The following is a 15209-nucleotide window of genomic DNA, read 5'->3' as shown; positions in this document are numbered from 1 at the left end:
AAAATGAAGAAAAATAACAGAGCTGACCACAAGACCATGGTGCTCAAACAGTATCTTCTAGTTGTTAAAAATGTCATACAATTTCCAGGCATGCCCAAATGGCTTCAGTGTTCAACTGATCCAGGTAAGTTTCAATGATAAAACAAAATAATAAATAATAATAATTAGGGCTATCGATTAATCGCAGTTAACTCACGCAATTAACTCAAAAAAATGTATTGCGATTAAATAAATTAATAGAGATTAATCATAGTTTTAATCACACTGTTAAATAGAATACCAACTGAAATTTATTAAATATTTTGGATGTTTTTCTACATTTTCATATATATTGTATTCTGTGTTATAACTGAAATCAAAGTGTATGTTATTTTTTATTACAAATATTTGCACTGTAAAAATGATAAAAAATCTCAATTCACCACATGCAAGAACTGTAGTGCAATCTCTTTGTTGTGGAAGTACAACTTACAAACGTAGGATTTTTTTGTTTTGTTACATAACTGCATTCAAGAACAAAACAATGTGAAACTTCAGAGCCTACAAGTCCACTCAGTCCTACTTCTTTTTCAGCCAATCGCTAAGACAAACAAGTTTGTTTACATTTACAGGAGATAATGCTGCCATTTTCTTATTTACAATGTCACCAGAAAGTGAGAACAGGCGTTTGGCATGGCACTTTTGTATCTGGCATTGCAAGGTATTTACATGCCAGGTACACTAAACATTCATATGCCCCTTCATGCTTTGTGACCATTCCAGAGGACATGCTTCCATGCTGATGAAGCTCGTTAAAAAAAAAAAAATTAAATTTGTGACTGAATTCCTTGGGGGAGAATTGTATGTCACCTGCTCTGCCATATATTTCATGTTATAGCAGTCTCAGATGATGACACAACACATGTTCATTTTAAGAACACTTTCACTGCAGATTTCACAAAATGCAAAGAAGGTACCAATGTGAGATTTCTAAAGATAGCTACAGCACTCAACCCAAGATTTAAGAATCTGAAATGCCCTCCAAAATCCGAGAGGGATGAGGTAGGGAGCACGTTTTCAGACGTCTTAAAAGAGCAACACTCCAATGCGGAAACTGCAGAACCCGAAACACCAAAAAAGAAAATCAACTGTCTGACGTTGGCATCTGACTTAGATAATGAAAATGAACATACAGCCATCTGTACTACTTGGAATTGTTATCGAGCAGAACCCTTCATTAGCATGGACGCATGTCCCCTGGAATGGTAGTTGAAGCACGAACGGACATATGAATCTTTAGTGCATCTGGCACGTAAATATCTTGCGATGCCGGCTACAACAGTGCCATGAAAACACCTGTTCTCGCTTTCAGGTGACATTGTAAACAAGAAGTGGGCAGTATTATCTCCTGCAAATGTAAACAAACTTGTTTGTCTGAGCGATTGGCTGAACAAGAAGTAGAACTGAGTGGACTTGTAGGCTCTAAAATTTTATATTGTTTTATTGTTGAATGCAGTTTATTTTGTACATAATTCTACATTTGTAAGTTCAATTTTCATGATAAAGAGATTGCACTACGGTACTTGTATTAGTTGAATTGAAAAATACCATTTCTTGTTTTTAATAGCACAAATATTTGTAATAAAAATAAATATAAAGTGAGCACTGTACAGTGTGTTCTGTGCTGTAATTGAAATCAATATATTTGAAAATGTAGAAAACATCCAAAAATATTTAAATAAATAGTATTCTATTATTGTTTAACAGTGTGATTAATCATGATTAATTTTTTTAATTGCTTTACAGCCCTAATTTAAACCTGCAAGAGACCCATGCTCCATGCTGCAGAGGAAGACAAAAAAACTCCCATGATCTCTGCCAATCTAACGGGGGGGGGGGGGGGGGGGAAGGGAGGGGAATCCTTCCCAACTCCAAATATGGCCATCAGTTATACCCTGAGCATGTAGCCAATTCTCTGGAGGAACTCAGAGCTTTTCCCATGTAGTGTCCCATCTCCAGCCATTGGGGATTTTTGCTACTGGCAGTTGCCGATGGGCCACATGCCATTGCAAGCAGTCCCATCATACCACCTCCATGACATTACTACACACAAGTGACATAAGTTTTGCTGGTTTCATAGTTCTTCAATGAAAAATGTTTTTTACTGCATTTAAAAAGTGCTATTTACTCAGCAACAATGAACAGTATTTCCTTGCCAGTAAAGGCATCAATTAGGGATAGTTTCCAACTTCTAAAATAAGCATTCTGAAAGGAGAAAACCAATTAGTTGACAAAGATTTTAAATTTATTGACCTCCTTTATAAATGAACTTGTGGGTCAGAGCTTGCTACTAAAGATGTTTATACTGTTATTCACTAGGTTTCTAGATGCAACAACACTTTGAAACTCAGTACTAATCTGAAGTGTTTAAAGATAAAATTGTAGAGTTACATGTTTACTGTATCTTAACATGCTTAATTTACAAAAAAAAGTGCAGTTCCTCCTTGCTTAGTGCAGTTAGCTTTGAGAACTCAGCCTGGGATCTGAGAATCAAGCATGTTTTTTTCTTGCTGACCCATGACCACCAGTAACAAAGATTCTACAAGCCAGATTATGTCCTTAGTTACACTTCATCTTCAGGTTTTGCTATCAATAACACTTGTGCACACGACTACTGCTTTCAGTTGGTTTATACAGGGGCAACTGGTTGGACCATAGGGTTTGTCTTCACTGCAATGTTAACCTGAGTTACAACTTGAGCGTCACCCCTAACTTGAGTCCTATCCTCACACAAAAACCCTTCATTCGAGCATGATGGTACTTTTACTTGAGTTGGTGGGCGCAGTGGGGTGGATAGGCAACAGCTCAAGTTAAAACAACACATCAGTTGCTAACACAACCACTACACTACACTCTGGATAGCTTGAATGTTATTTTGAAGCATGGCTGCTCTCAGTTGAGCTAGGCCAGGGGTAGGCAACCTATGACACGTGTGCCAAAGGCAGCACACAAGCTGATTTTCAGTGGCACTCACACTGCCCGGGTCCTGGCCACCAGTCCGAGGGGCTCTGCATTTTAATTTAATTTTAAATGAAGATTCTTAAACATTTTGAAAACCTTATTTACTTTACATACAACAATAGTTTAGTTATATATTAAAGACTTATAGAAAGAGACCTTCTAAAAATGTTAAAATGTATGACTGGCACGCAAAACTTTAAATTAGAGTGAATAAATGAAGACTCGGCACACCCCTTCTGAAAGGTTGCCGACCCCTGAGCTAGGCCAACTCAAGTTAACTCTGCAGTGAATATATACCCTACGTAAACTATTCAGTTGATGTATAAGGAGGAACCTATTCTAGCTCTCTCCCTGTTCAAGTTGGTTTTGCAGTACTATTGAGAATTAAAAAAAACAGTAAGCTTATTTTTGTCAGTAAAGCACATTGTCTTTCAATAGATCTCTTAGACTCATCGACATTAAGGTCAGAAGGGACCATTATGATCATCTAGTCTGACCTCCTACACAATGCAGGCCACAGAATCTCACCCACCCACTCCTGCAATAAACCTCTCACCTATGTCTGAGCTACTGAAGTCCTCAAATCATGGTTTAAAGACTTCAAGGTGCAGAGAATCCTCCAGCAAGTGACCCGTGCCCCATGCTACAGAGGAAGGTGAAAAACCCCCAGCGCCTCTTCCTATCTGCCTTGGAGGAAAATTCCTTCCCGACCCCAAATATGGCGATCAGCTGAACCCTGAGCATGTGGGCAAGATTCACCAGCCAGACACCCAGGAAAGAATTCTCTGTAGTAACTCAGATCCCACCCCATCTAACATCCCATCACAGGCCATTGGGCCTATTTACCATGAGTAGTTAAAGATCAATTAATTGCCAAATCTGTTGAATAAGGAAGGAGCTATCATTTTTATAGTCACTTTTTAGAATAGAACTACACTCTAAATGATATTCAGTTGCATACTCCAACTTCTCATTGGTCTTTGGCCTCATGCCATCCAAATCTAATGTATGCAGGTATGTCTATGGAGAAAGAGAACCATTAATTATATTAAATTAAACAGAAAAGGGAATTTTTGAGAAATTGAGAATAATCTCTCACTCGCTCTAATTGTTATTAAGGCAGAAGGCTAACATTTTAAAATATATATTTTAATATATAACCAATGCAACCATCTCAACAAGATCCTAAATGATACTGTTTTATCACCTATGCACCAAAAAAAGACTTTGTACTTTAAGTTCTACACCTTTTGTCAGGAAAGGTTTCTCAGGTCCCGGATGGAATTTATGGTCCAGAGACAGACTCAAGAATAGCTAATAGTGGCTGACATCCAGGGCATTCGCCTGGGGCACGGGAGACCCTATTAATGTTCCTGATCTGCCTGATTCAGACAAAGGACTTGAGCCTGGGTCTTCCATACCACACCTCAGCTGAGTGCCCTCACCACCTGTTGGTTATTCTGCGGCCTCTCTTTTTTTCCTGTGGTTTTTCTACACAAAAAAACTTCTGAAGATCTTGGGTTTGTCCCACAAGAGTTTCAAAGACAGGGAAACCGTTTCCTGTCCAGCTCTTTACTGGTAGCTCTGTAGTTGAAACACCCAGTCAGGTGTTAAACTAATACTCCTGGAAAATTTTATAAACTAAAGAACTTTACAACTGTTTGTAACTGCTTGGTAATTAAGAAAAGATGCATGTCAGTGGACTTAAATTATTAGTTGGACATGCCAGTCCTCTCAATACAGAACAGCTGCTGCTTAAATGAACAGCCACAAAGAGGAGGAGGAAGGATAACTGCAATCAAATCCGCCAGCAATGAAGTTCACCTACTTGTTCCCACTGTTTCTGCTACATTTGTCTTTATGACAGACTTACTTAATTGTAACCATTTTAGTTTAAATAATGAAGGTATACACTTATTAAATTGCAAAAAAAATTATACTTGTGTTTTGACTCTCCCTGAACAAGTAAGTAGTATAAGGAGTTGGACTATAGTAAAAGTCACTACACATTCCAACTTCTTATATAGCAAAATACAGTCATTTAACTGATAAGGATGGGACTGGACTACAACAGATGCTTGAGTTTGTATCTCTCACATAAATCCTTATAATAGGCCAACTCCAATACCAAAACTGATCACCCCACACTTTGAGAAGTTCAAATTTGAGTCTAGATTTCAAACCCCGAAGTTGGAAGTGTTCAGATCAGAGGGCTTTTTGTACTCAACATTATAGACATATGCAGTTTGACTTGGGATAAATATTTCATATCCAGAATTTTGGTTCAGGCCCATCACCAATAACTGCACAATTCATGTGCTTTTGCTTATCTCTATTGGAAATATTCTAAGAATATAGGAATTACCACATCATACAAATGAGATCGTATGATGAGAATGCCTGTCATATAAGAAGACTGGCCTTGATGACCCAGGAGGTCCTGTCCAGTCCTGTGCCCTTATCAGACCATCAGTCCACCTAGGAGACCATTCTGGCTTTAACAATGACCAGTTCTGGATGCTTCAGAGAAAAGTACATATTTATTCAACAACACGCCTATCTATGGTGGAAGTTTCTTTCCAGCCTCAGACATTTATAGTTAGCTGAGGTCCTGAAGCATTTAATGTTCTGAGTCAAGGTTTAACAGGACATGGTTGAGTAGGTTAGGCCCAAATTTTGACTTTAGATTTTAATATATAAGAAATTTGGAAAGTACACTTCTTTGACAAACTATTTCCCCTCTATACTTAGAACTATGCTGACACGATGTACAATGTTGGTACACACAAAAAAATAAACAAATCCATGTCAGCATATGGTCCATAAGAAATATGTGGGTGGGAAGGGGGAAAAAAATAAAAATACTTGCTGCCAACTGGAAAAGGACAAAACCAGCTGGGAAAGAAACGCTAGTCTCAAGCTGTTAAAGGTTTCAGAATAGCAGCCGTGTTAGTCTGTATCAGCAAAAAGAAAAAGGAGTACTTGTGGCACCTTAGAGACTAACAAATTTATTTGAGCATAAGGTTTCATGAGCTACAGCTCACTTCATCGGATGCATATAGTGGAAAATGCAGTGGGGAGATTTTTTCATGTTCTCTGTGCATACAAAATTTCCCCACTGTATTTTCCACTACATGCATCCGATGAAGTGAGCTGTAGCTCACGAAAGCCTATGCTCAAATAAATTTGTTAGCCTCTAAGCTGTTAAAGGAGTGTTACAAAACCAGTGGAGGAGTTGAAAAAAATTAAAGCAAGAGAAACTTACTTAACAGTTTCCCTCTAAAAATTATTTAAAACCTAATATCGTATTAGGTAACATTCCAGGCTCTAGAAGATTTTCTAGTTGGGAAATTTTTAAGCATGTTATTTCAGAGACCCTTCTGCAACAAAGCGCTTCTTCCACATAATTTTACTTTGGTGGCAACAATTAAAGAAATCTTAAAGCATTCTATGAGCTGCACTATTATATCAATTTATGAAGTACAGTATTTAAATGTCACCTGTTTTGTCTCTCAATATTTTGCAGCTCTCTGTGGTCCCTTTTCAGGTGTTTGGTCAAAGATGTAAAGTATTCCTTCAACAAATTCTGGAAGGGCTGTTGCTTCTCTGGGCTGATTATCTCACTAGGAGGAAAACTCAAGTTAAACTTTTCTGCAGCATTTTTAACCTTCCTTGGTACCAAACCAGCAATATCATCTCCACAATGCCGGCAAAAGCTTATTACCACAGAAACATGAGCGTGAGTCTCTCGATCAGCGTTAATAATGTTTTTTAGCTGTTCATAGATTAAAGACAGACCTTCTTTATCAGTGAAAATCCCAACTATTGTCAATTCTGCAATGAAACGCAAGTCAGTTCTTAGTTTGGTAATGTTGGGAGTTTTCTCTTCTTTCCTTGCTTCAAAATGCTTTTTCCAAACCTGAAGTAGTGATGGAGCAAAATCAGCATAGCGCTGGTGAAAGAGAGAACACAAGTGCACGGCACAGTTCACATCTGATATTTTCAGCTTTGCTTCAACAATAGAAGCTACAGCTTCTGCAATGTACTTGCTTAAATTGAGGCTATTAAAATCATGAGACAAGGAGTCCCTCTGTTGTTCTGTGATAGTTTTTAGCTTCTTAACAAAAGCAGTGTTCTTCTTCAGACTCGAGTCCAGCCTGCTAAAGAAATTCTCCTCAGGACGGTTGTCTGGTGCATTCTGGTTTTTGCTGCGAAGTTCCTTTCTTGCTTGATGGCGCTCCCAAGCTTCCTGATGCAGTTGATGTGCTTCCTCTTTCTCTCTAAAGAAAGAAACAACAATAGTTATAACCTGATAAGACCTCACTAATTTCCATTATAGATTACTGAATTTTGTAAACTGACAAGTAAATGAACCATTTCAAAACAAGGATAATGCACCACAAGCTAATTTATCTCAACTGTAGTGCAGTTTAAATTTTTCCTGATACTTTATATGTACTAATGAATGTTCTGTAATATATTTTACTGATAATAAGGAAGTCCTAGTAACTCCAAGGCTTCACTAAATAGCACTTCTATTAAATCTTTTCTAAGAAAGTGCCATTTATGTATTAAAACAAACACATTAGCAAGGTTCTATACAGAAATTTTTTATCATAAAGCATTAACAAAGCATAAATACTACAATCATTTTACTCAAGAAAGAAATACAATTCACTTTGGGACAGAATACAGCAGCTGTTAACAGAATAAAGTAACACTACACAAGTGTTCTAGATAAGAAGAATTCCAAATCCAACTGATATTGCAAAGGCAATTTAAGTAGACAAAATGTATTCGCCTGGAGTCTGACCAAGACAGACACATTAATATCCTTACTCTTTAAAAAAGTGTCATGGTATCTTTAATGAACACAAATGGTCAGAATCTTGGTTTTGTTTCCCTCCAACACCATAGTGTCTCTTAAAACCCTGCTATGGATACTGACTCGGAGAGAAAACTAAATTAACACCACTTTCTGCTGCATCCTATCCAGGTTCTCCTTGCAGATTTTCCATCCAAATACCAATTATTTGTGACTGCTGACTATTGGATGGCTTTAGAGATCACAGCCCATTTCCAGTGCTTAAAGGTTTACAGCAACTGCTTATATAGTAAGGTTGGTCTTGTGGCTGAAGTACTGGACTGAGAATCAAGATGCCCAGCACCTATTCCTGGATATATTTCATTGTGATCACAGGCAAGTCACTTGGCCTCTTTGTGCCTCTGTTTCCCCATCTGTAAAATGGGGTAACACTTCTGAACCTCAATGAGACTTTGTGATGTTTAATTCAGGCACATTTATACACCACATGAGATCTCCAGACAGATGACATTACCAAAATCCAATGTATAAGCCAAAGTGATAGCGGTTAGTACATACAAACAACTACTGCATACTTTTAGCTTCTCACAAATAGCACTGAGCATATCACTTGACACGGACATCTATATTTACCAAACAATTATATATTTTTTTACCTTCTTATTCATAAAATTAAAAAAAGTGACCCAATACTGCAGTCCTAACTTTGGCACAACTCCCACTGACTTCAACGGGAATTCTGCCTGAGTAAGGACTATACTGTTAGGCACAGTTAAGACTTAAACATAAATCTTACTTCAATTGTGCAGCTGCCTCCTCTTGCTGACGTTTTACTTCCTCTTCTTGTTTCTTTTTCTCTTCCTCTTCAAATTTCTTTTTTTCTTCATCTTCTTTTCTCTTCTGCTCTTCTTCAGCTTTTATCTTGTCCTCTTCTTTTTTCTTTCGCTCCTTGTCTTCTTTTTTCCGTTTATCCTCCTCCAGTTTTTTCTTTTTATCTTCAGGTGCCTTCAGAGTCTCTCTCTTTAGGCCAACCTTCACATCCTCCTTTGCTTTCTCTCTACTGCTCACTGACCGCCTTTCACTGAAGTCTTTTTCTTTGTTATTTAATGAAGATTCTTTTTCTTCCATACTGGCTGACTTTTTACGCTCAGCTGGCATTATGTTACCCAGGCAAATCTGCAGAAGTACAGGAATATCACCATTATTATTGCATTGGCAATATATGAACAAACTAGTTTTCACTATATCCTGACATTCACTAAGAATAGTTGAAGTAAAGTAAATTTCATCCAGTATGAGGATGAAATTCAATTAGAAAATTGGGTGCAGCTAAGCAATCAACCTGGAAGATGATATTCAAAAGAACTACACTGCCACGCTGTTCCTATGGCACTAAGATCATGATTAAGGAGAAAATGTGAGTACTGCACGAAACCCAAATGCCTGTAATTGCTTTCAGCATATATTATGGCATTCTCTTCAACCTGAACTGTGCAGTCAGATGACTGTTCAAAACTACAACAGCCTGGAGAAAACCTAATCTTTGCAGCAAAGCTAGCATTCCCATTTAAAAAAAAAAAAAAGTTTCCTGATCAGAGCCAAGTACCTACAAGCTTAAATAAAAAAAAAAAAAAAAACCCTCAAAGAAAGGCTTTCCCAGAAAATCTTTTTTCCCTTACCACGAGCTGCAAATTTTTTTTTTTTTTTTTTTTTAACTGTTCATGCAATTCAGATTGAGGTTGCTGGTATGCTCACTGCTGCTATGCACTTTTGGATCCTGAAGTATCAAAAGGGCTATTGTGGGATGTTTATAGACTGACAAAAACTACAGCCCCGATTCAGCAAATATTTATATACATGCTTAGCTTTAGATACAGATTTCTACAGGTATTCAGGCATTGTTGTGCTTCGTGTTACAATACTTAACTGATTTGGGAACCTAAATCTCATTTTCAAAAGGCATTTAGGAACCTAAAAGCTATTGACAGTCAATGGGATTTAGGCTTCTAGGTCTCTAAAAGACATTTGAAAATGAGAGCCTTTGAAAATCTGAGCCTTAGTCCCATTGTGATTATTCACATGCTTAAAGTTAAGCACATAAGCATTTGCAGAATCAAGGCTGAAGGCAAAGGATTTTTTAATACCCTCATTTCTAGTAAGTTATGCTTTTAAAATGCATTCTTTTTTCCCCAGAGAAAATTTAAAAAACTTTTGAAGGGACATTGTTGAATTTAAAATCTTCTAGAGGGTGGGAGGAGAGACATCTTTCGCTGTGTTACTAATATCTACTTAAATTGTTAGAACGAAGAGTAGTGAAAAGAAATTTCTTTTTGCTATTTCTTTTCATGTATTTTCTATACTTCAGTCATCTTGGACAATGAAAACTGACTAGTCAGATTCATTTGTTTCTCATTTTCTTTAAATGTTTGGGTAAAAAACAAAACTATGGGATATTTGCATGTCAAAAGAAATAAAAATGTAAGAAAAAAGTTTTCCAGTATTGAAAAACTTTATTTTATACATCCAACACTCACATTGTAGGCCTTCGTTATCTAACAGTGCCCCTTAATCCATCGGTTTTACCTGTTCTTAACTACACATATTTGAAAAGTATACATATAAAAATAAAACACCTCAATGAAGAAAATCCCTATTTCTAATTAAGTACTTTTTCTATTTTCTCCTGATTAAATGGAAAAATTCTTCAATAATTTTCCCCCAAATTATAATTAGTCTTAAAACTGTATTGAACATGGAGAGTTTTCCATTAAAAATTTCCTAAAATGTTGGTCTGATTTTTATAAATAATTGTTTTAAACCAATCTATATCACAAAAAATTCACCAAGGATAGCAACAGAAAATTCAGCAAGCATAGCAACAGTTTAAGGTTTTCCACATTGTGCTCCTTACATACAGTGTACGTCTTTAATGCAAGAAAAAGTGCTTTCTTAACTCAAATTAACTAATATGATTTAAAATAGCAGTGAATACCAACTCACTTTTAACTCGGGATTAGAAGCTTGAGTTCATTCTCTGCTCACACTTATGGTGCTAGCTTGAGGTAAAAGTCAAATTGGTATGTCCTCACTGCTAATTTAACCTAGATTAGCCAACCTGAGATAAGACTGCACTTTTTTTCCCCTCTTTTTATTTTTTTCCAGTGAAGACATACCAATAATGGTGAGAGACAGGTCAGTTACCATGGATGACCCATTCAAAACTTGGCCTCTCTGCTGACAGAAGTCCCAGTGAGTGCCAACTGTGAGGGTTTGGAGGGAGAGGGTATTGATTTGTATTAATTGGGAACAGGACAGAGGGCAATTAATTTCTCGAGTTACAAAGCTGCTAGCAGATGGTAACAACTTTGACTCCCTAATGACCTGATAAGTAGTGACTAGTTACTGCTGAAAGACTCCATAGGACCATAACCCATCACTGATCCCTGCAGCCATCCAATCCCCATAACACTGTATTTTGACTTTTTGGTTTAATTAGAATGGAATTAAAATAGATTTTGTGTTAAGTCAGTACATTTAAAAAGCAACATACTAAAGGCCAGATGCTGCAACTGGATCTATGGAAATAGGTTATATGTAAGTATTTGGGGTCTAGGATCTTGAATCCAGTTGCAACATCAGTTCCTCTAAATATTTTGCCCCAAGTTCAAAAGTAACATTTAGCAGTCCAAGCTTACAAATGGCATATAATAGAGGCCATATTAATCCAAGACAGCTACTCAAGTTTTTTGTTTGTTTGTTTGTTTGTTTGTTTTGGGGGGGGGGATTTTAAAGTTGAACGTTCTTCCATATTAAAGTCAGCTTAATGTCCCCACCAATGAGATTCAGTCCATTTTAATATTCCACTAGATTCTCTTTAACAATTGTACTTGATAAAGTTGTGTTCTTCCTGATGACACCACTAAATAAAAAGCTTTGTTGGAAAAAAGTTAAAGGAAACGTATCTATAAATTTAAAATGACCTTTATTAAAATCATAGACTCATAGGACTGGAAGAGACCTCAAAAGGTCATCAATTAAAAGTCTGTTAGGTCAAAAAAATAAATGCTGGAAAGTCCCTAAATATTTGTTAACACTGTGACCCTTACCTTTGCTCACCCATCAGTTGTTGCTTGAAAAAAAATTTAAACATCCTCTGTTGCACATATAAATTATAGTAGCATGGTCATTTGCGGAACAGTCATATTTGCACCCACCCTGCTAGCTTACATCAAGATCAGGGAGAAATTCAGGACTGTCTTTTGCAAAGGAATGTCTCATCTTTGCAGGTATGCGGCCTGTATATTAAGGCTGATATTGAGAATTTTGATCGCTGATCTATAGCTGGCCAACACTGGATAAATGAACAGGGTAAAGAAAGGCATACAGTTCATAATGTGGTGAACAAAGGCAAGGTCTAGTATGGATGACAAGGAGGGCTATATGAAAAATGTGAGGTTTTGACCATACTATGTAAATGATAAAGAAACTGATATCCAACCACTCATTTGAGTGTGTATTGCGGAAACAGGCATTAACAGTTTATAACCTAGTAAGTAGTAGAAATCTGTGGCTCATAACTAGAAGTTAGATACAAAAAGATGGGGGTAAATAGGAAGGTCAGAGTTAAGGAAGGTGTTGAAAACTTTACTGGAGTGACAGGTTTCAGAGTGGTAGCCGTGTTAGTCTGTATCAGCAAAAACAATGAGGAGTCCTTGTGGCACCTTAGAGATTAACAAATTATGCCCAAATAAATGTGTTAGTCTCTCAGATGCCACAAGGACTCCTCATTGTTTTTAATGGGATGATCTGTAGTGACATTTAGGGGTTGTGAACTTATAGCCTTGTAGTGTCCTCACTTCCAAATGTTTGGTTTTGTAAACATTGTACAACTTTCTAATTTTTTTAATTAATTTTGTTTCCTCCCTTAACACAATCTTAGGTTTTGTTTGGGAATTTTCTTGATTTGTTTCTGAATTTTTTTTCTTTATAACAAGCCTGATATGTGAAAACTTGATGTAGTTGTATTCACAATAGTGCAGAGTACAAAGACTGTCAGTTCTAGGACACCTGGGGAACTTGTAAGATACACAGGAGTCCAGCCCCAGCTTTTTTTTAAATAGTACACAGACAATGCTCAGCAGAAAATACTTATTGTAGTGCTTTTTTATCTTGAACAATCGCAAAGAGTTATACAAAATATATACAGATAGCATAATTAATGCAGCCAACCTTAAAAGTTGGAAGAAGAAAGCTCAGCACCCACTCCTCTGTACTTAAGTTTTTCACCATCTACAAAATGGGCATTCAATAATAGTGTTGTTTTGGGGTTTCATTAATTTATGTTTGTAAGTACTATGAAATCCAGGGATGAAAGTCAGTATCTAAAAGTAAAGTACTGAAGACCAGATTTTGTATTTGATTAGAAAAAAAAAGGTTTTCCCCCCAAATCTCTCTGTGCTGCTATGGGGAGTTGCATATTAGTCACCATTACAGGGTCTTGTCCAGTTATTTTATAAAATACTGACTAAGCAAATTGAGGAATTATATAAATTAGTCCCATTTTGATAAGGTACTTAAAAATGCAAACTCTGCATGGTTCCCTATGACAAATATTCCATGACAGATGCACAAACTGTCAGAACTAAACAAGTTTAAAGAATAATCCAAATGGTCTGCATCAGTGAAATGCCACAATCACCCAGTCAAACCTAAACTCAAACCCACAAAACAGACCAAAAGAGACGGATGAAGGCGAAAATTCATAATTAAACACAAGCATGGAAAAGGTGGGTTTGATCTAAGGTTCATCACTGACTTTTACTTTCTATTCCGTCTGCCTTATTGAAAAAAGTTTTTACTGTCCTAACTCCACAGATGGGCCTCCTTTGCTAGGGTGAACGCAAAAAGAAAAGGCCCAAAACACAGTCACTAGATGGAAAAAAACCATGTGTCCACACAAAAGTAAACAAACAACCCTCTCACCTGCTCTACATGTCACACACAAACCCATCCCCACCGAATACCCTGGTTCAACTGAGGGTCACCTCCTTTGTCTACCCCTTCAAATACCAACCCCCCCCCACCTTTTCTCCTTGCCCGCCTGGCACCTCCCCCCTTCTCTCCCTCCACCCCCTTAGCCTCCCAAGCCCTTTTGCCCCCAGCCTCATCTTACTCCCCTCCGCCCCACACTCCACCCACCCAGCCCTTCCCTCACATTTCCCCCGCTCCTCCCTCAGGCAAACCCCGGAAGCCAACTTCCCCTCGCGTGTCCCCCCGCCCGCAGCGAGCGCCCTCCCGCTCATGGCCCCTCTCCGCCCTGTGACCTTTCCACGCCCACCGGGCCCTTCCCCGCACTCAACTCTCCCCACGCTGAAGTCCAACCTCCCGCCCCCGCCCGAGCCCCGGCCCCCTCCCCAGGCCCCGGCCCCACTCCTGCGCTGGCCGCGCTCCTCCAGGCAGCCCCGCTCCCCGCCAGCCCTGCCCCGTCCCGGATGTCCCTGCTGGCCGCCCGCTCTCTGCCCCGGCCCCACTCCTACGAGCCCCTGCACCCCCAAAAGCCTGCTCCGCCCCGCCGCGGCCCCTCTCCCCGGCCCTCAGGCCGGCGGGGGCGGTTACCTCTGCCCGGTGTAAACATCGGCTCGGACTCCTCTAGCCCCTACTCCACCACCAGCGTCGGCCCCCGCCGCTTGCCCGCAGAGGACCCCGGGCTGCTGCCGCGCCGCCTGCCTGAAAACACTCCGCCGCGGAGGGGCGGCTCAGCCCTCTCCTGGCTGCGGGGGGAGGAAGCGCGCAGAGCTCCGGTCCAGCCGCTCCGCCGCGCCCCCACCCGCCTCGTTGGCGAGTAGCGGCTGAATTCAGGGACGTATCAGGCAGCGCGGCGGGCAGCCCCGGGCTGGCGTGGGGTCCTCGGGGCCGGCAGCAGGCCTGCCCGTGCCGCTCGGAGTCTGGTGCCTAGGAGCAGGAGGTTGTGAAGGCGGAAGTGGCCAGAGGGGGTGGGGGACAGGTGTTGGGCTCTGGCCTCCATCCTGCCCAGTAGGGAACACTGCCCCGCCGTAGCCCAGGGACACCAGCCCACCTGTGGCTCTAAGCCGGGAAGTCACCATGTTATGACGTGACACATGACTTGTTTTGTGGGATGACATCACATTGCATCCCATTATGTCATAGCAACATGTGACGAGGTTTTGGTGTGGCATGGTCTCCTATCACATGTCATCTGTGATGCCCCCTTGGTAGGATCATGTGACATCAAGCACACCGTGGGTGGCACAGTGCATTACGATTACAGTCATGGCACACCTCAATGACGTCTGTGGAGCGTGGTGTGCCCTCATGTTTAAAATGCACACTAGGGAATAACTGGCAAGGTGGTCGTACTGCTGAA

The 15209-nt window shown here is 39.6% G+C and overlaps 1 protein-coding gene across 5 annotated transcripts in view; it reads right to left on the bottom strand.

Annotated features, from left to right (window-relative positions):
- Positions 1-14656, bottom strand: part of UPF2 (UPF2 regulator of nonsense mediated mRNA decay) — a 132912-nt gene extending 118256 nt beyond the window's left edge. For 3 of the 5 annotated variants that reach the window (XM_073328763.1, XM_073328766.1, XM_073328767.1), the window contains exons 1-3: positions 14441-14654; positions 8622-9001; positions 6501-7280 (exon numbers count right to left, since the gene is read on the bottom strand). In XM_073328763.1, the coding sequence (XP_073184864.1) occupies positions 6501-7280; positions 8622-8983 (1142 nt within the window). In that variant the 5' untranslated portion in view covers positions 8984-9001; positions 14441-14654. Of the gene's footprint in view, positions 1-6500; positions 7281-8621; positions 9002-14440 lie in introns of all 5 variants that reach the window. The other 2 variants (XM_073328768.1, XM_073328764.1) reach the window with 2 other exon arrangements.
- Positions 14657-15209: the final 553 nt, after the last annotated feature.

This window comes from Lepidochelys kempii, chromosome 1 (genome assembly GCF_965140265.1).
Source record: "Lepidochelys kempii isolate rLepKem1 chromosome 1, rLepKem1.hap2, whole genome shotgun sequence".
NCBI lineage: Eukaryota > Metazoa > Chordata > Testudines > Cheloniidae > Lepidochelys > Lepidochelys kempii.
Note: the sequence above shows the minus strand (reverse complement) of the source record. Positions and strands in the feature narration are given on the sequence as shown.